The 21,617-nt window shown below is 48.8% G+C and overlaps 1 protein-coding gene across 1 annotated transcript in view; it reads left to right on the forward strand.

The window, feature by feature from the left end:
- The window catches only part of LOC146184584 (O-acyltransferase like protein-like), a 59,775-nt gene that overhangs the window by 27,448 nt on the left and 10,710 nt on the right, over nucleotides 1-21,617 (forward strand). Inside the window, exons 8-10 of the mRNA XM_084608818.1 lie at nucleotides 14,999-15,100; nucleotides 19,926-20,094; nucleotides 20,809-20,888. Of these exons, the coding sequence (XP_084464944.1) occupies nucleotides 14,999-15,100; nucleotides 19,926-20,094; nucleotides 20,809-20,888 (351 nt within the window). The remainder of the gene's footprint in view (nucleotides 1-14,998; nucleotides 15,101-19,925; nucleotides 20,095-20,808; nucleotides 20,889-21,617) is intronic.

A 21,617-nucleotide genomic window follows, 5' to 3' on the forward strand; every position in this document is an offset into this window, starting at 1 on the left:
TTTCCCCGCCACAAGATGGCGGCGTGCGGCTTTACTTACGCAACGCCGTCTCCACTCCTGCAGTTTTTTTTTATATCCTCGTAGGGTACAACATAGTAATGCGCTAAAAAACGTTTGGTCTAAGACTCCTCATACTACTAAACAAGTGTATATTTGGCGCCAATTATACAAGATCAAGTTACGGATAAAAGTATCTACCTTCAATCCTACACACAGGCCACATGAGCGCCTGTATCATAGGGCGGTTATCAGAGGTAACATGTTCCTCAAAGAATCATATGCTTTACTAAATATTGCCAGTATACTTAACGGAAGCAATATGGAAGAGTTTAAGCCAAGAGGAGACATGGTTTTGGTGTGCTGATTGAAGGCCTCTTAGGTTGGAAGGCAAAAGCACTCCGTAGCGCCAAGCTGTGCCAACGGGTAAATTTGGCATTTGTTAATATGTTCCTCACCTCTCGTGAGCAGTGCGAGTGGAAAATCAAAGCGGACCTGTTCCGTTTTGAGGCTAGATATGCTCTGAAAATTGCATTTAGTTTCTTTTTGGGAGTAGTTCGGAACTTAGTGAATGTTTTTATACAGTGAAGAGAACATTTACGATTGCCTGAGAAGAAACTGCTGCCGCTGAGGGACTTTAAAAAATTAGAAATGTGGGCTTTCATGAGGATCTACCTTTGCTCGCAATGATAAATTTATTTATTTATTTATTTATTTATTTATTTATTTATTTATTTATTTATTTATTTATTTATTTATTTATTTATTTATTTATTTATTTATTTATTTATTTATTTATTTATTTATTTATTTAGGAATCCTGACGCCAAGGAATCAGTCGCTGAGCACCAGAATTCAGTAATTTAGGCATATCAGCGCTGGCCAGAAAGAAGCAAAAAACATTAGCGCACTTCGTAGATTCGCCTTTCTTATGCGTTTGTTGATTGCATTCTCTGGGCTACTATGGGTACGCTAAAGAGATTTAATTTCAACCAGTATCCTACCTTAAACGTCATACTACTAAGGCCTAACGCTTTGTCGTCCCACTATTTTAGGACTACCAAGGAACTGTTGCAACTGTTTTAGGCACGAAACAAAACATATTGTTACAGACTAGATGTATGAAGACGAGTTGAGTGTAGGGGGCGAAGAAGTGTGTGGGCGTTCAGGTGGTGGTGGTGAACTCTTTTATTGCACCCAAAAACAGGGGAACAGTCAAAGGACCGGTTGCGCTGACTTAGAGGAGGTCGGCGGGGATCCTTTGGGAGGCCGCGGCCTCCACCGCGCGCTGGATAAGCCAGCGTTGGTCTGCTGGCTCGGAAGTACACAGGAGAGACTCCCACGTCTCTGGGGTGTTTGAGTTATCTGTGTTGTAATGTGTACAAGTCCACACCATGTGTATGAGTGTGGCCGGAGTTGAGCAGTGTTTACACATGGGGGCTATATGAAACGGAAATATCCTGCTGTATAAGAGGGGGTGTGAGAAGCTGCCAGTTTGTAGTTTGCGCCATTGGACGGCCTCGCGTCTTGTTAGATCGCGGTGTGCGGGAGAATATGTGCACCTTTGGAGTCGGTAATGCTGGAGTATGTCCGTGTAAGTGGTGAGTAGAGAAGCACGTGAGATATTAGTGTCAGGGTGGCTGATCATACTCTCGGCACGGCAGCTGAGATCTCGAGCGAGAGTGTGTGCCTGGGCGTTTCCGCTGAGCGACTCGCGGTTTGGAGCCCAAAGAAGTAAGCGAGATGTGGAAGAGGGTGCTGTAGAATGTAGAATGTATAGCGCCTGGCAAGATATACGGCCAGCATCGTAATTGCAAATAGCCTTTTGAGAGTCACTGATGACTTTGGTATTAGGGTCGGCTAGCGCTAGCGCAATGGCAACCTCCTCAGCTGCGGTGACTGTTTCTGCATTGCGAATGCTGCAGGCTGTGTACCAGCTGCGGTGACGGGCGAGAGCTACAGCCTCCATCGCTGGCCTCGATGGATGGTAAGAGGCGTCCGTATACGTGACGTCCGGACGTCCGCTGAAGCGTTTCTCGAATTGACGAGCCCGGTCGGCCCGTCTCTCGGCGTGGTGTTCCGGGTGGATCCGTTTGGGAATGGGAGGAATGCGAAGATTTAGGCGATATTCCGGTGTAATTTCAGCGTAAATTGGGGCCGATCTCGGCGGGGAGATCCCAACTTGCTGCAGTACCACTCGGCCAGCGTGTGTGAGTGAGAGCCGCTCATACTGGGCGGTGAGGGTTGCCTCGATCAGTTCGCTCACGGTATTGGAGATTCCGAGAGTCATGAACTTATGGGTAGCTGTGGACATGGGAAGACCTAGGGCCGTCTTGTATGCTTTTCGAAGTGACGCCTCTAGCCGTTCGCTTTCGCCACGAGTGAGACGTAAGTAGGGTCCAGAGTAGGTGATGCGGGAGCAGGTGAAAGCTTGAACGAGGCGCAGGAGGTTGGCTCTCGCATGCCATGATGCTTGTTGGAGATTCGCTTAAGGAGGCGTCCGATCTGTACAACCGACTGGTCGATGCGTTGGATCGTGATGTTGTTACTGCCGTTGGCCTGTAGATGCAAGCCTAAGATCCTGATGCTGTCTGTTCAAGGAATCGGGTTTCCTTGCACCTGGAGGTTGATGTCAGGAAGTATCTTTGAAGGGCGTCGTCCCGGGGAAGGGATGATGATATAGTCGGACTTTGTCGCCAAGCAAGTGAGGCCAACTGTACTTAGATAATCTCCAATCCGTTCGATCGCGGTCTGTAAAGTCTCTTCAATCTGGCCGTCACTGCCGCTCGTGATCCAAAGTGCGAGGTCGTCAGCATAAATGCTGCGATGCAGGAGGGGGATGTCGGCCAGTAGCTTCGGCAGGCCTATCGGTGCGACGTTAAAAAGCATCTGCGAAAGTACGGCGCCTTGCGGCGTGCCACGGTTTCCCGCAGAGATGATGGAAGGACCTCCTGTGCCGGCTTTAGGTTCCACTGTGCGGTCGGTGAGAAAGTTTCGGATGTACGCATACATGCGATGTCCAACACTGAGAGCTTGAAGTTGTTGAAGAATCGCTTCATGTAGGACGTTGTCGAATGCCTTGGCAACATCGAGGCCGACGATGACTTTCGTGCCTAGTGTACGTCTCATGACTACCTGATGATGGAGAAGAAGCGTAATGTCCGGGGCCGCAAAATGAGGGCGGAAGCCGAACATTGTGTCAGGTAGAAGATGGTTGTCTTCAAGGTATCGTGAGAGTCTGGTCTTGATAACGTGTTCCATCAGCTTCTCAACGCAGGACGTGAGAGAGATGGGACGGAGGTTGGCCAAGGTTGGTGGTTTACCCGGCTTGGGGATGAGGACTAGATTGGCGCATTTCCACTATTGAGGGATGGTACCGCGGGCCCAACATTCTTGAAAATAGTCGGTAAAAGCATGAATGGATGCGTCGTCTAGATTCCTAAGCATTTTATTTGAAATGTGGTCAGGGCTGGCCGCCAAAGTCGTCTTGAGGCGATTGAGTTCTGCTCGGACCTCCGCAAAAGTGATTAGAGTGTCTAGACAGTGATTGTCCGCGCCCTGATAGAAGGGTAGGTTGGTTGTTGGTTCAAGGCGGATGTAAGTATTTATAAGCTCTTGTTTGAGCTCGTCAGACGTGCGAGGATACTGGTGAAAGATTCGCTCGAGCTGTTGGCATGTCTGGAGCTTGCCTCCTGCTGGGTCGAGTAAATGTCGAAGGAGGTTCCACGTCTTACGAGCGTTTGGAGTCTTCTTCATCTGGTCACATATGTTGTGCCAGCTCTGTCGAGTGAGTTCTATTGCATAGTTCTCAATATTCGTATGTGCGCGCACCAGTCTACGCCGGATATCGCGGTCCCATTTCCGAGTGGCAAGTAGAGCTTCGAGCGACTTCTTGTGCTCCCACAGATGGGCGTAGTAGCGGTCGCAGTGTGGGGTACTGTCCTCTATCTAGCTCGATGGTTTGAGTGGCGTCGGCCACTTGTTTGACAATTTTGGTTGTCCACGCCTTGATATCAGTCATAGCAGGAGGTTTGTCCTGCTGTTTCCTGTGCGTCCGGAAGGAGTCCCAGTAAATCACCTGAGTACATTGCCTGGTGGGCTCGTGCATTACGATTTCGAGTACGAAGTGATCACTCCCAAAGTTTTCGTGAGTGTGACACCAAGTCGCTTTAACTCCGCAGGTCGCAAAGGCAAGATCCGGCGTTGTATCACGGTATAGGCCCGTACCGTGTCTAGTGGGGTAGGATACGTCTGTGATAAGGGTCAGCTGGTGCGTGTGCCAGTCATTTCAAAGGCGTCGACCTTTAGCAGAGTCATAGTGGTAGCTTCAAGTGCGGTGATGCGCATTAAAGTCACCGAGAATTAGGAGGGGTTGCCCCTGCGCCAGCTGCTGGGCTTTGAGGAAAAGCGGACCGAAAATATCCTTATGAGCTCGGGGAGAGCTGTAGACATTAATTATAAACAGACTAGTGCAACGTTTACGCGAGAGTCGATGTAATATTTCTAAGAAGACGTATTTGGGGAAAGTTGGATCTAAATTGTGTTGGAGGACAGTGAGATTACGTTTGACGAGTAGCTATTCGAGGTTTTACTCGTTCCGATAGGTATGTACTGTAACCGGCAAGTTTCGTGTTCTTGTCGCATTCCTGGAGAGCTATTAGTCCGGGCGATCACTCGCGGCGAGGAACTGCTGGAGGACCGGACGCTTAAGCACGAACCCACGACAGTTCCACTGTCAGATGGTGGTGTTATCCGAGCTGCTCGCCATGATTAGGCAGGGATAGTTGTGGGGTTTGAGCAGGTGTCGGCGCAGGGGCCGCGGGTACCACGGCAGCGAGGAGTTTTCCCTGTGCTTCTATAGCTTTGCTCAGCATCTCAAATTGTTGCGTGACTTGTGAGCTGATTGTCTGGAGTGAGCGTTCAATGTGTGCTTCTAAAGCCTTGATGCGATTTTGACTGAGGTTGCAGCTCTCCTCAACTTTGGTAAAACGCGCCTGCCAACCCTCCGCGGGTGAATCGGTGTCGGACGTTGCTTTGCGTTTTTGTGCGGATTGGTTAGGAGGAGCGATATCCATAGGTACTGACTCATATGATCCCTGCGGATGCGGGGTAGACGGAGTGAGTGTGGCCGTTGGCTTTTCGAGAGCCTCTACTCTGAGTATAAGTTGTCGGATGACTGCTGTCAGTTCCATAATTGCTTTGTGTGTGTCTAGAGTAGTGGGAGTCCCTTCCTGCATACTCACCGGTTCTTGACGTTCTCGTAGATCGGGTAGAAATGGTGGTAGCCCAGGTAGCTGCTGCAAAGGATGAGGAGAGTCCCCTGTCTGCTGGACGACTGCAGGTGGCCCGGGATTGGTCCGGGAGGACCCCTGAGAACGCATCCGTGGAGCGGGAGACTTGAGCGCTGGAAAAGAGCTCGAGCGGTCTCGGAGCTGCAGCTGCTGGCTATCGGAGCGTTGCCGGTCCCGTCGGCTGGTGCGCTGGAGTGTGATCCGTTTGGCTGTCTCTTGGGTCTTGAGTTTCTCTTCCTCAGCATTTCGAATTTTCTCCCTCTTCCTGCGCTCGACTTCGTAAGGACTCCTGAAGATTTCCCTGCAGCGACTATCGTCCGTGAGATGTTCTTTGCCGCACAGGCGTTCAGGTGCCATCTGGCTCGGGTGCACTTGTTTTTGTGTGAGTAACGTTGGTTTACGTAGTAACATCAATAGTGTTTTAATTGGTGGAGGTGCGGGGTGTCGAAACCGCACTCTCCACCAAATGTAACACTATTGATGTTACTGCGTAAACAGTAAGACGGGCCCCTGAAGCCTCGTCGTAGCCGCCGCCTTGCTGGGCCTCCGCCACTACTTGTTACCATGCCACCGGCAACTGAGTCTAGCTCTGTGCTTTTCACCACTTCAGGTCAGGCGACTTCCGGCCGTTTTCCAGAATACCAGGAGCCCCGACCTTTCTCTGGCGCGATGGAAGAAATCGTCGACGACTACCTCCGACACTACCAACGGGTGAGCCGTTACAACCGTTGGGACTCCGCCACTCAACTTGACAACGTAGTGTTTTTCCTGACCGACACTGCCCTTATCTGGTTTGAAAATCACGAGGACATGCTGACAACATGGGAGCGTTTTGTCACTGAACCTAAACAGTGTTTTGGCGACTCGTCAGCGCGCAAGAAACGGGCCAAGGAAACCCTCACCCATCGTGCCCAACTACCCGGTAAAACGTGTACTACCTACACCGAAGATGTCCTCAAATTGTGCAAGACCATCGACTCTCGTATGTCGGATGAGGACAAAGTAGGACATCTTTTGGAGGGCATTGCACAGGATGTTTACAACTTTCTCATTACCAAAGATAATATCTCGACTGTCCCTGTTGTCATTCGTCCCATCCGCACATTTGAAGCGCTGAAAACCCGTCGAATAACGCCCAAGTTTGGAAGACTGGCAACTGTGACAACTGTCGCCAGCATTGACGAGCATGTTTCCACGAACCTAACTTCGACTATTCGGGAGATCATTCGTGAAGAACTACTTCGGCTCGATTTCCATGACCGGCACAACTCACCAGTGTCCTGCCGCTCATATTTGCCGAGCGAACCTGCCTACACGCTCCAATCGCAGCTCGAATACTCTTCTGTCCGAAGAGCACACCCTGCCTCTTCCAACGAAAGGTCGCGCCAACCTTTCGCCAACCCTGTGTCTTCCAGGCATCCTGGTCAGCATAATGACCTTCGCTCCCGAAGATCTAGGCAACCACTCAGGCTTTCAGATCAGCGAGACCCTGGCTATTATCACCATCCTGACGAATGTCAGGATGGTGAGGCCTTTCAGGACAAAACCCTTCTCCACCCTGCTCCTGTCTGTTATCGACGCGGCATCCCAGGCCATATTTCAAGACAATGCCACCGTCGTCCACCATCGCGGTATGACCGACCCACGTACACAGGCACGACGAATGATTACCCAGTTCACTCCCCTAGGTACTGGCCACCTCCTCCACAGAGCCAGTTTCATCCCGGTGGCGTGCGCAACCACTCTCCGGCTTCCGACCGGAGGCTCACTCCACCACCCGCGTTTCGTGCCCGCCGTTCGCCGTCCCCGCGGCGTCGCGGCGTCGCTCCCAGTCACCACCGCCGGAAAACTAGGCGACGCGGCCGATGGAGGTGAGGCCGGCGGAGAACGATTGCTACTCGCTGAAATACCTCCTTCTGTGACTATGCTCAGAATTAAGATTCGTGTGTCTGTTGACGGTATTTCCACAATGGCATTAGTGGACACGGGTGCAACTATTTCGATTATAAGCTTATCGTTTAAAAACCAGCTGGGACCCAAAGTAATGTTTTCATGGGATGGAAATGTAAACTTTCATGGAGTTAGCAGCGATTTGTTGTACCCTATTGGAGTGTGTAGTGCCAAGGTGTGTCTTGAAGGAACCGTGTTTTCGGTGGAAATCATAGTACTGCCCCGTTCTACACATGATGTAATTCTAGGTACTGATTTTCTGCGCATGTGTGGCGCAACCGTAGACTGTCGCACAAGCGAGATCAGTGTTGAAGGCTACCTTCCACCTTAGTTCTTTGAGGACCCACTTGTTTGTGACGCCGTACTTTGCGTGTGCGACGATGCTGTTGTGCCCCCAGTGTCTGTGCAGTGTGTTCCAGTTTCGTGTTCTCGCTCGGCAACCAGAGCTTTTGCTGCGATCGTGACGCCTAATTATTCGAACTGCGTGAAGACATCTCTCCTGGCCCCTCACTGCTTGGTGTCGGTAAACCAGGGCTGCACGCGATTGTGGACCATTAATTGCTCCACGCAACCAATTCTTTAGCAGCTGGCATGAAGCTTGCCTCTTGCAGAGAAGGCGTGGCAATGTCAATGGCCTTTGTTACGGATGTACCAGAGAGGAATGTCGCAGCATCCCCAGTGAATGCGCAACTGCTTGGTATGATTAACAATTCCTTTAATGCCACAGAGCATGATGCTTTGGAAGACCTTTTTCGAAGTATTCATCCGTTTTTGACTTCTCCAAACCCACGAGCCCCCGCTCTTTTCCTGAGTCACGCACTAATCATCGCTTTCACACCGGACATCCGCACCCAATTCGCAAAACGTCGTACCGTGTGGCACCTTCCGAGCGCAAGGTAATCAATGAGCAAGTTCGTGAAATGTTGAAGCAGGGTGTGAGTGAAGAGTCGTGCAGTCCTTGGGCGGCTCCAGTAATCATTGTGCGAAAGAAAGGTGGTATATGGTGGTTTTGTGTAGATTACCGCCGCCTGTCACCAATTCAGTCACCAAAAAAGACATCTACCCGCTTCCACGTATTTATGGCGCCATTGACTGCTTGTACTCTGCCTCTTACTTTTCGTTCGTAGACCTTCGGTCTGGATACTGGCAGATTCCGATGCACCCAGCAGATAAGGAGAAGGCCACCTTCAGTACTCCTGATGGACTGTTCGAATTTAACATTATGCTCTTCGGTTTATGCAATGCACCTGCGACATTTAAAAGCTTCATGGATTCTATACATCGCGGACTGAAATTGGAGGTCTTTATTTGCAATCTGGACGACGTATTCATCTTTGGCTGGACATTCAAAGAGCACAATGACCGCCTAGTGCTCGTGCTCAACTGCTTGCGCCAAGCTGGCCTCGTGCTGAATCCAAAGAAGTGCTGTTTTGGTGAGCGACAGGCGTTGGTGCTTGGTCCCCTCGTCGATGGTGATGGCGTCCGGCCTGATGCCCAGAAGACCGTAGTTGTTGCCGGGTTTCAACAGCCGCGTAATGTGAAGGAGCTCCGCAGTTTTTTGGGACTTTACTCTTATTTCCGACGCTTCACCCTTCGCTTTGCAGACGTCGCCTACCCGCTCACGTGCCTACTACATAAAGACGTTCCATCCGAGTGGACATCTGAGTGTGACTCGTCTTTCCGGCAACTCAAGTTCATAACATCCCATCCTAGTTAACAGCACTTCAATCCTTCGACTAAAACGCAGGTGCATACTGACGCAAGTGATATAAGCATCGGTTCTGTCCTCATTCAGCGCAATGACGACTACGAACACGTCATTGCTTATGCCAGTCGGACTCTAAGTAAGACTGAGCGCAACTACACCATCAGCGAGCAGGAGTGTTTCGCGATTGTTTTCGCCATGCAGCGGTTGCGCTGCTACGTGTATGGACGGCCTTTCGTAGTGGTAACAGATCACGATTCCCTATGCTGGTTACTCAATCTCCGTTATCCGTCTGGTCGCCTGGCCCACTGGGCTCTTCGATTACAAAAATACGACTATACTATTGTCACGTGGTGGTGACCAGGGTCGATGACACAAATGAAGACACAGGCTTGATGGTACGGAAATTAACCCTTTATTAGGCTGACTTGCGCCCGCAAAAGAACTAAGCAACTCGGCGGAGGCGATAGCAACAAACGTATTGGTCGATCGTCGAACAAAGAATGCCCGTCACAGTCGTCAACGCTCAATTTAAAGGCTGCTCAGAACAATCGAGATAACGTCGCAAACAGCTACCAGCACAGGCTGGAGCATTGTAGAAAGACACATAAGTGGCCGAAATCTTCGGGATAGATCTCGGTGCATCTTGCGCTACAACGAAAACTGATAAAGGTGTGACTCGCGACATCGAGCATTAACAAACAAAGAATACGGAACTGCTACGCGATCCAGAATCAGAGTGATAAGGCCGTATGCCGGCGGCTGTTAAAAACAACAAATACAGTTTTGAAGGTTTCGCGGCAATACTCCTCCCTTAAAAAACATCGCCTCGATGTTCCAAAACAAAGCAACCTAAACATAAACACTGCGAAGTTTAAACAGCACAGATTCTTTAACGCGCGTAATAAGGCTTCAGTCGTACAACATGTACAATTTCTGGGCGTGCGCGTCGCCGCTGTGATGCTGACGTTACGTCGGGAATGACTTCATAGTCCAGTGGTCCGACGCGGCGAATGATTTTGTACGGCTCAAAGTATCGACGCAACAACTTTTCACTAAGTCCGCGACGGCGAATTGGTGTCCAAACCCACACTTGGTCTCCTTGATTGTACTCTGCGTGGCGTCGTCGTAAGTTGTATCGTCGGCTGTCGGTGCGCTGTTGGTCTTTAATACGCAGCCGTGCGAGTCGTCGGGCTTACTCTGCACGCTGCAGGTAGGCGGCGACGTCGAGGTTGTTCTCGTTGGTTACGAGCGGTAGCATTGCGTCGAGCGTCGTCGTGGGCTCCCTGCCGTACACAAGCTTGAACGGGGTCGCTGTGGTCTTCTCCTGGACTGCCGTGTTATACGCGAAGATCACGTACGGCAAGATGGCGTCCCAGGTCTCGTGTTCAGCGTCGACGTACATAGCGATCATGTCCGCGATCGTTTTGTTCAGGCGCTCCGTAAGGTCATTGGTCTGGGGATGGTACGCAGTTGTTCGTCGATGGCTTGTGTCAACTCTGCCGTAAACGCCGTTCCCCTGTCCGTGATGAGCACTTCTAGGGCGCCGTGTCGCAAGAGCATTTGTTCGACAAAAATTTGGCGACTTCTGCCGCGGTACCACTGGGTAGGGCTTTTGCTTTGGCGTAACGGTTAAGGTAGTCAGTGGCCACGATGATCCACTTGCAACCCATAGACGAAGATGGAAAGGTGCCAAGAAGATCCATCCCAATTTGTTGAAAGGACATGGTTGGGGGCGGAATCGGGTTTAGTAGTCCTGCTGGTATGATTGGCGGCGTCTTGCGTCGTTGATACTCACGACACGTCTTCAAGTAGCGGGCAATTTCGGCAGGCAGTCGCGGCCAGTAGTGCTTCTCCTGGATTCGATGCAACGTGCGCGCAAATCCGAGGTGGCCTGCTGTGGGCTCATCATGCAACGCCTGCAGAATTTCTTGCCGGAGGGTTTTAGGCACTACGAGAAGCTGCGCGGTCTTGTTGGGCGCGAAGTTCTTCTTCACGAGGAGGCCATTGCTTAACGCGAACGATGATAAATGTCGCCTGAACACACCAGGAGGGGAAGCGGTCTTTCCTTCCAAGTAATCGGCTAGCGCTTTCAGCTCAGGGTCTGATCGCTGTTGTTCTGCGAAACTGCTGGCGCTTACCGGTCTCAAAAAGGCGTCGTCGAAGGAAATATCCAATTGCTCTTAGAACGAGGTATCGGCATCGCAAGAGGCATCGCGAAATTTCGGAGAGGTCAAGCTCAGGTGCTGGTAACAAACTTCTCCGAAGAATACCGGCATCTCAACAACGGCACGACGATCGCTTTTCTCGATGAATTAGCGGACCTCAAGGATGCATTCGCCCTCCACGACCAAACGCTGGCAGACGCACCGGGCCTATTCCGTCAGCCCATATTTGACATCAACCCGGCATTGACCCACAGCAGGAAAGACCAGATTCTCCGTCTTCTTCGAAGCTACGCGGAGTGCTTCTCGTCATAATCGAAGGCACGACGAACACCACTGGCCAAGCACCGCATTATAATGGACGAACACGCCCGACCTCTGCGCCAAAGCCCATATCGTGTATCGCCGCGAGAACGCCAGGCCATACGCGATCAAGTTCAGGAAATGCTGCGTGATGACGTAATTCAGCCATCGAGGGGCCCCTCAGCGGCACCAGTCGTTTTGGTGAAGAAAGACGGCACACTTCGCTCCTGCGTTGATTACCGCCGCTTAAATAGCATTACTAAGAAGGATGTCTACCCGCATCGACGACACTCTCGACCGGCTCTGCAATGCAAGGTACTTCTCATCTATGGATCTGAAGAGCGGATATTAGCAAATTGAGGTCGACGAAAGAGATCGCGAGAAGACACTATTCATCACACCGGACGGTCTTTTTGAGTTCAAGGTGATGCCATTTGGCCTCTGCTCCGCACCAGCCACGTTTCAACGAGTAATGGACACAGTCCTGAAATTAACTTTTTACTGAAATTAACTCTTTATTGGGCTGACTTGCGCCCACAAAAGAACTAAGCAACTCGGCGGAGGCGATAGCAGCAAACGTATTGGTCGATCGTCGAACAAAGAATGCCCGTCACAGTCGTCAACGCTAAATTTAAAGGCTGCTCAGAACAATCTAGATAACGTCGCAAACAGCTACCAGCACAGGCTGGAACATTGTAGAAAGACACATAAGTGGCCGAAATCTTCGGGATAGATCTCGGTGCATCTTGCGCTACAACGAAAACTGATAAAGGTGTGACTCGCGACATCAAGCATTAACAAACAAAGAATACGGAACTGCTACGCGATCCAGAATCAGAGTGATAAGGCAGCATGCCGGCGGCTGTTAAAAACAACAAATACAGTTTTGAAGGTTTCGCGGCACTATTTCATACAAGAGTGGCCGACGGCATGCAGATGGGGACTACCTCTCGCGGTTGCCACTTGCCACAACGGAATGTGACGTGGAAAACTTCGAGCATTATATCGCTGCTTTATCTACACGCTTTCCCGATATTCGCACCTTCCGAACAGAGCAACACAACGACCAGCACCTGAAGCTGTTCTTGAATGCTGCGCAGGACCCAATCTCGAACAGCCAGTTTTGTGTCCGTGATGGCCTGCTATAAAAGAAGGTTTACTCAGACACTGGCCGTCGGTTCCAGCTGGTAGTACTTGATGGACAGTAATATACGTGCGCAACAGCGACCAGAAAAAGAGGAGAAGTGGACAACAACGGCGCAGAACTGACAACTGATTTAATGGAAGAATGGAAGAATTTAATGGAAATAAGAATGAAACAAGCTTAGCTAAGCATTGTAACGAGTGTGAGTGTGTACCTTTCTTTGTTGATACTAATATACTGTTTCTTCATAAAGACCAGACTACTCGAGAAATCGCCGAGGCTTTCCATATTAACTGGAAGCAAAATGCTTCTGTCAGTAAAACATCCGTCGCATTGATAGAAAAAGAGATGACTATGCTGAACAATCGAAAGTGCGTAGGCAGTTTTCTCCACGTACGTGTGATGGGGGGAGGGAGGCGTTTTACATCTGCTGATATATTTTTATAAATTTTGACTATGCGCATGTGGGTACAAATTGTATATATATATATATGCTCTTCCGTTCTTCCATTAAAACAGTTGTCAATTCTGCGCCGTGGTTGTCCACTTCTCTTTGTCTCGTGTCTGTTGCGCACGTATATTACTGTCCATCATGGTTCACCAACTCGCCCAATCAGCCGTTCTTCTACTGGTAGTACCTGAAAGCCTCCGTCTGTCTATTTTACGCGCCATGCATGACGATCCAGCTTCCGGACATCTAGAATCGGCGAGAACTTTCCACCGCACTCAGGAGCGATTGTACTGGCCCCGAAGGCGCCACACGATTCACCAGTATGTGGCCAGCTGTCCTGAGGGTCAAAGTCACAAAAGTGCTATTGGTGTAGCTCCCGGAATGCTTCACCCTGTAGTGCCACCCAAGGCTCCTTTTAAGAAAGTAGGAGCTGACCTTTTGGGACCATTCCCAAAGTCGCGAAAAGGTAACCGTTGGATTGTTGTATGCGTGGATAATCTTACTCGCTACTGGGAGACGGCCGCTCTTCCCGCCGCTAAAGCCTACCAAGTGTCGCGTTTTATGCTGCATTCAGCCATCTTGCGACATGGTCCACTGAGAGTTGTGATAAGTGACAGAGGTCGTCAGTTTACTGCCGATGCAATAGAAGAACTTCTCCGTTTATGCGCATCTCATTTCAGGCATTCGACCCCTCACCACCCTCAGACAAATGGTTTAACAGAACGCACCAACAGAACTCTAATCAATATCCTTGCAACGTACGTCGCTTCAGACCACGAAAACTGGACTGTGTTCTCCCGTTTATCACAAGCGCATTTAACACTGCCAGGCATGAGACCACAGGATACAGTCCGTTCTTCCTCCTGTACGCCTGCTCCCCACGACACACCCCCAATACTGTCCTCCCATTTTCCTCTGACGATGACCCATGCTTAGCGGCAACTCTCTGCCTGGCTGAAAAAGCGCGGCGGATATCCCGATTGCGGACTTTGGCGTAACGAGACAGATCTAAAGCGCGCTATGACGACCACCATCTCCAGATCACCTATCACCCCGGTAACTTAGTCTGGCTTTGGAAACCTATGAGGAAGCACGGCTTGCACCAGAAAATGCTGGCCCGCTACACCGGCCCGTATGTGATTTTAGAGCGACTCGGCGAACTGAACTACCGGATTGCACGCCTTACAGCCAGTGGACGACGTTCGGCGAACACCGAGATTACGCATTCCGCCCGCCTGAAGAAGTGTCATAGTCGTGACAACACCTGACTCGCCCGGAGGGCTTCTTTGCGAAAGGGGGGTAACTGTTACAGACTAGATGGATGAAGAAGACGAGTTGAGTGTAGGGGAACGAAGAAGAAGTGTGTGGGCGTTCGTGTGTCATCTGGCTCGGGTGCACTTGTTTTGTGTGAGTAACGTTGGTTTAAGCAGTAAGCTCAATAGTGGTACAATATTCTTACTGATAGCACTCACGACCGCATCTCCGTGAGAAATGGGAGACGTGGGAGACGTAGCAGGAGACGTGGTATACGTAAACTTACGCTCTTTGCTGCTGCTCACAGCAACAGGGCGCGGAATGTAAAGTCTAAAAATCTGCAGCCGAGGTCAATGCCGGATTAACGTACGCCTGCCACACAGTCATAGGGGAAGGCGCGCCTCCCACTCTGCTCTAGTGCGTGCAACCTCGCCTGTGCAGCGGGCACTCGCAAACCCTGCTCGCGTATAGCCTAATCCGTCTATCTATACGCTGAGACACCTCATTGCCGAGTTGTGGAGGAGCCGGAAGAACTCACACAGGTTACTTTAAAGCACTGTCCTTTGTAGATTGTGCACGAGATGAAGTAGCACGAGAACCACTAGCACGATGGACCAGTGCGGATTGCCACTATCATTGATCCGTCATTTGCGCACGACTGTACTGCGTTGCCATCTCCTGATGTATGTAGCTATTGGTACACTTGGCCAGCTTCCAACCACCCGCTTCTCTTTCCAGGGGCCTCATGATGGCGTACCTGAGCAACCGCAGGCTTCGCGAGGAGAACGCTGTGCAGACAAAGCGCTACCTGTTCAAGTATCTGCTTCATCGTGTGATAAGGTAATATGCGACTATCCTTCATTCTGCCACACCTGATGGGAGTTGTTGAAACCGTTGCCCTGCACTAGTGATGAGTACTTTCAGAGTGAGAGGAGGATTTTTGAAAGAGGGGGACGATGTAACTTCGGCGAAGCTCACTAACATAACAACCGATAAGGGGACTGAATTTTGGGGCGTGTCTTACAGACAACTCCAAAAGCAGGAAAGTGAGTTAGCAGTGTGGGGTTTATCTAGCACTTATAGCCGATGCAAAAATTCAATAGTGAAAGTATAATTCATTTCGCTATGTAAAAGTCGACGGAGTACTCATCTGAACTTCTAAATGAGCATGATTGAAATTATTTTCGTGTAGCGCTTATGAAAGGCAAACGGCCAAAGGGGAGAATGACACGGCACACATTAGATATCAAATCCATTTTTATTTTAAAAAAGCAGTTGAAAGTAATGTTTGGTTTGTTTTGCGTAATTTACCTTCCCAAAGAGAATCAACTTGTGAAAGACACCGTAGTGCCGAGCTACGGAATAATTTCGACCACCTGGGGTTCTTTAAACACCGCATACGGGTGCATTCCGTTTCGTCACCGTCGAAAGACGGGCGACGTGGCCGGGATCCAGTCCGATTGACCTACCTCGGCGGCCAGGCTCCCTAAACACTGCGCAGCCGTAGGAAGGAATCTATTAAGAAAAGAAGAAAATTATGATCGTGACGCAAAACGGTTTCCAAAGACCAGGCGAACAAGAAGTGAGAGAATGATTGTCGCTTACCTCCTAATAAGCTAAAATTGATCGATGGGAATATTTTTATTCACATATGAGTGCTGTACATGTCTGCATTGGAAAATGTGACAGAGTTTTATTTCTTGACTGCTGCATTAAGCCCGAATAGCTTATTACACACGAGTCGCGAGATACTCCCCAATAAATGCCAACTGACACTGTCAATGTTTAACGCCAGAACCCTAGCTCGTGAGACTACTCTAGCAGTACTATTAAAGGAACTAAAGGGTATGAAATTGATATCATAGGGATTAGAGAGGTTAGGAGGCCAAATAAGGCATATACTGTACTGAACGACGGCCATGTACTGTGTTCTCGAGGTTTACCGGAGAAGGAGAACTAGGACTAGGTTTCATTGTAATGAAGGATATAGCTGGCAAAATAGATGAATTCTGCAGCATGAACGAAAAGGTGGCATGTACCGTAATTAAGCTTAATAAATTGTATAGGATGAAGGTTGTACAGGCCTAATCGCCTACATGTAGCCATGATCCGACAGACGAAACCTTCTACGAAGATGTCGAATTAGCAATGGGGAAAGTAAAAACTCATTATGCTATACTAATGGGCGACTTCAATGCCAGGGTAGCCAAAAAGCAAACTGGAGACCACGCAGCGGGTAACTATGGCATTGGGTCAAAGAACACAATAACTTACGTATCATGAATATCTTCTTCTGCAACGGAAGAATCGGAAGTGTACGTGGAAAAGCCGTAATGGGGAGACTAAGAATGAAATTGACCTCATACAGTGTTATAACCATGGAATTGTGCAGGATGTAGAGGTGATCAGAAAAGGGCGATGCAGTGACTACAAGATTGTAAGGTCTAGAATTACTCTGGATTTGAAGAGGGAACAGAACAGATTACTGAGGAAGAAATCCATCAGTGAATTAGCGGTAATGGGGAAAATTAATTCAAGCTGTGGCTGAAGAATTGACCTTCAGTGTTAATCACGGAAGCCGACCTTAGCCTAGAATCAATAAACGATAATTTCAGAGATATTAACACAGTTTGCGGTAGAATTAGGCAGATGGTCAGAGAGGATACAGGTAAACTATATGAGATGGAATATTTAATTAACGCAGCAGTATGAAAGCCTCCAACCTAACAGAATTGTTAGAACTGGGAGAGATATCGAAGCTAATAATAAATAAGCGCGAGGTAGCCGACATAGGGAAGTATAACATGGGGAAAATTGAGCATGCTTTCGTAGCCTGTTTTCGTAGCCTGAAAACAGTGAAAGGAAAAATAAGTATAGGCAAAAATCAGACGTATGCAGTGACGGGCAAGGCAGGCAATGGACAAGATAATCAAGGCAGTCGAGGAGCTCTATACTGATCGATACAGTAGCCGAAGCATTCCGGTCCTAAAGAGATTGTCCGTAGTCAAGAGCAATCTAACATTGCGCCAGTAACGAAGGATGAGGTTAAGAAAGCTTTAGAGGGCTCTGAATATGTGGAAAGTAGCTGGCGAGAATCACATAACTACTAATCACATAACATAACATAACATAAGAATCACATAACATAACTAAGGGAAGGAAAGCGCAGCAGCGGTTAGCAAAAATTAGGTGGGCGGATGAGGTTAACAAGTTTGCAGAGGGGAAGTGTATGCAGCAAGCCCAGGACAGGGGTTAATTACAAGATATTATGAGAGGCCTTCGCCCAGCAGTGGATATACTTTGGGTGTAGATAATAAAATGTTCCTTATAATCAGCGCAATTACACATGCAAGGCAGTGGACATTGGCAGGACACTCCTCCTGAATTTGGCGCAGCTTTTATACAGGTATATAGCTTTCATCTCTATTTCTCCGGTCGAAAGTAGAATATAAACTGCTGTCGACTTCAACTGTTGCTGTATGCTTCTTGCAGAAACAGCATGTCGTACAGAACTGAATCGCATCTGAATGAGTTTTGCGGCCTTGCTTAGAATTTAACACTCGCGGTTAGTCATATTGGGATAAAAATTTTGCGACGATTAAAGCCATAAGGAACTATGCGACTTCACCTGGTGGTGAATTCGTATATTATGAGAGAGGTGCGATTGGGTAAGATGATAACGATGATGATAATGTCACACACAGATGCAAGTAATGCCACCAAATTAAAAACTTAAACTGCGGCCAGGCCTCAGATTTGCGGTATACATATGCAGGCCATGTGCGTCCACTGAAAATTTGATATCACATTGTAACAGCAAACAAATAATTAAGCTTCAGCATCCACCCGAGCAGCCATAGTGCTACAAAGGACGCTACATAGTTTTCTGAAGAACTTCGCAGTTAGAAAAACTTGACCTAATTTGGTGTTCCCACCCAGGACCGTCGCCAGTGTGGGACAGTCGTTCCAGCAATTCAGATATTCGGGCCCGCCAGCAGATTGATCTGCATTTAATAAGTAGGTGAATGCCGACGACACGCACCTCGCTTTGGGTCATCCTGCTCGTGTAGCCTGCGCGTGCAAACTGCTCCTACTTCGTCGTATCTAAAAAAAAACTTGAATGTTGTCTTTTAAAGACACTGTTTTTAGCGCAACGACCATTTGTTTTGGGTCATGCAGAAACACTGGCGCAAAATATAGAAATAAAAATGGAAGAGAGCAGGAAAATCCCAATGGCCGTGGAGCAAGTATAGGTCAGCTCGGCGCAGTCACTCGGCGCGTAAGTGTGCAAACTCTCTACCTTTCTATCGGTTAGAGATACTCACTGCTTACTAATTAAAACCATTGCCTACTTGCTTGCGGCATTGGCCTCTCAATTTTGGCACCGGCTCTGCCTAACGTCCATGCGTACTCAAATCTCCGAATGCGCTCACAGAGCTGCAGTGGCGCTCTGTTGATGGTCTGACACTGCAGCGAATGCCGCCGCTGCGTGATGCGCTCTGAGGTACCTAGTCTGGGCAATACAATATTTAACACCGCAGGAGAGGATTCTGATTTTGCACATTTTCAATCTCAGCGAGGAATATCTTTGTGCGGTGAATTTGGACTACCAACAAGCTGCGTATCTTGCTTCGTAAAACATGTAATGCTCATAACGTACCGAGAAGAATATTACAAGGATACACAACGTGAACAGTTTTTCTTGAGTACAACGCCAGTAGGGCGCAACGAAGCATGCTAGTATCTTCGCCACGGGTCACGCTGAAAAGCGCAGTAGAATGCTGCCTTCCACTAAGGCAACACTAATATCGTACCGGCGTCGTTCATGCATTGAAGGCCGCTAATATTGTTCAGCATTTTGTCCGTGCAGGTAAGTTTGTAATAAGGGAGTAATTACTCATTTACATCCACTCAAGCGCAGCCATTCGGCTACAAAAGAAAGCTACGCAGCTTTCTCAGAAACTTCGTAGTTAAAGGAAAAGTCGTTCTGGTGCGGGTATCGAACCCAGCACCACCGCCTTTCCGGGGCAACCGCTCTACCAACTGAGCTAACCAGGACGGTCAGCAGAAGAGAAGGTGTGGCGAGATCGAACTGATCTATAACTCGAAGTAGGACGGCGTCTCTCATAGCCTGAAGTAATTTGGAACGTTAAACCATACAAACGAAACCAATGATCTACATTTATGTAGGCCACCTCCAGTTTTCTCCGTAGTGTCTCTTAAGCAAAGCTTTTGCTGCATACGAGCAAGGGATGGGGAAGCCAATGCTACCAGCAAGAACGGAGAGTAACGGCTACTCAAGTTACGATAAGGAATGGGAAGAGAATTGGAGTAGGTGAAGTACCGGAAAGGCCTTTGGGCTGGTGGTAAGATTTAGCATTTCTCGCCAAGCAGCGGCCTTACAGTGGAGCTTTTGAGGTAGCGGACAGTATGGAGAAGCACTGCGGCAGCTACGGACGAAGCGAGGAGTAGAGGTTATCCCCAGTTCAGAGAGCGTAATGCCGCGCAGCAAAACAAGCACCATACGTGCAAACACGCAAACGTGTTGGGCGCATTTCTCAATACGGCATAGACGTTGTCAATTTTGTATTCGGAAGAAACTGTACCCGAGCATCTGTGGTACGTATAAAATCGATTCGAAGCGCGTTTTTACCCATACATGCAGGCTGGCGCCAATAATGGTGCTGACAACGGTACTGGTGGCACCGGTGTACTCGCAGCTCGGTCAAGGGCCCACATGGGAGATCGAGTCGGCACGCATGGTGGCCCAGTGCCGGAGCAACTGGTGGTTCAATGTGCTGCACATCAACAACTTTCTCCCGAGAAAGCAGCAGGTGTGTTCCCCGACCGAACTCGCTGCAGTTTGGTTTAACGTCTGGAAAATATTAGGGCATACCTGTGTCCTCTGTTGCTCTTGTTTCTTCGCGTACCTAGTAAAATGCTAATTGTGTTGTTGCTTTTTGTTTAAGTGAAAGGCGGCTAATTTTTGTGATAATAGGATTAACATTTAGATGAACATTTAGGAGATGTTTAGACCTAGGATAGTTTGCTGACAACCAGGCCATCCGATATACGAAAATCGCATAAGCTTACATGGACGCTATGCCTGCTTGTGAACCAAACTCTTTACTGTGTAATCATTACTCTACACTCGAAAGAAGCTTTCCTAAAATTACGAAGCAAATGAATTCTGTCTTCATGCTGATGTAAGACAACCGCACCCTTATTGCAGCAACTGGGAATGTTAGTAAATGAGTTCGACCGGACATCATCCCACATTCATCTCATGTTCGCGACATGGACTGAAGCACATTGCGGCATACAAAGTATTGGTCAAGTGGCCGCGTTTCATTTAGGTTCAGGACGTTGGACCATCTAGCGCTCATCATGTGTTTCATCGCGGTTGTAACCATCGTTTAATATTTTCACTGCGACCTCGCTGCTCACGTGGTCGGCATTCATTAAGTCAGGCGCTACCAGAACTCCAAATGTTGCTTTAATCGTATATGCTGAGATATGTGCATGCGATTATCGTATATCTTCTGCAGTGCCTGGAACACACCTGGCTCTTCGCCGTGATGATGCAATTCACCGTGGCCGGTGTCTTGTTGGTGCCCGTGTTCTACCAGTAGGTACTTCAATTACTCCGTAAAAGAACCCAATCTGAGGCGCCAACCGTCGGTAAAGCTACAAGTTTGCTTTTATGGCTCTTGAATTTTTCAATACGTTCAACGGAAGTCGAGAGGCGGACACAACTTTCAGGCATGTTTAGTTGCCTTAGATTTCGTCCGCAAGGAAGTGAGATATGGGCTTAGCAGCCTAAAACAAGAAAGCGACCTGGCAAAGTGTACCTCACTGAAACAAAGGTGGTGAGTGACTCCGCTTGTCTTCGGCAATCCGAACAGTTGCCGCGAACGAGAGCAAGAGCAAAGTGAAACGCACGTCGTTTTCTCGCGGAATCATATCGTAGAATCTGGCTGCGCATGCGCTGTTTAAATTTCAGCTTGCACTTCGTGTTGAGCAGTTTTTGAGGTGAATAGCAAATGCTTTAGCTGCCGGAGCTTGCCTGGTTCCAAGGCCCAAATCTCAGAAAGCGCTTTCCGCATAAAGTGTACGGAGCAGTGAAAACCAACGGCACGTCGCGCTGCTATACCCGCGCAATAAATTTCTCCGTATGCTGACAGCTTTAATCCGTTAAAGTTGCAGTCACCCTCTTAGTTTCTACACTTGCTCCAGCCGCAAGGTGCATAGTGCGGCTCGTACGCATTTTATTACGGCTACGGAAAAAGTATTGAAGTTGAGGCAGCACTTACCATTCGTTTTTAAACGTAAGACGGGACATCGTAAATAGCTCTGC

The sequence above is a fragment of the Amblyomma maculatum genome, chromosome 7 (assembly GCF_055883805.1).
Source record: "Amblyomma maculatum isolate TAMU_Amacu chromosome 7, ASM5588380v1, whole genome shotgun sequence".
In the NCBI taxonomy this organism is placed as follows: domain Eukaryota; kingdom Metazoa; phylum Arthropoda; class Arachnida; order Ixodida; family Ixodidae; genus Amblyomma; species Amblyomma maculatum.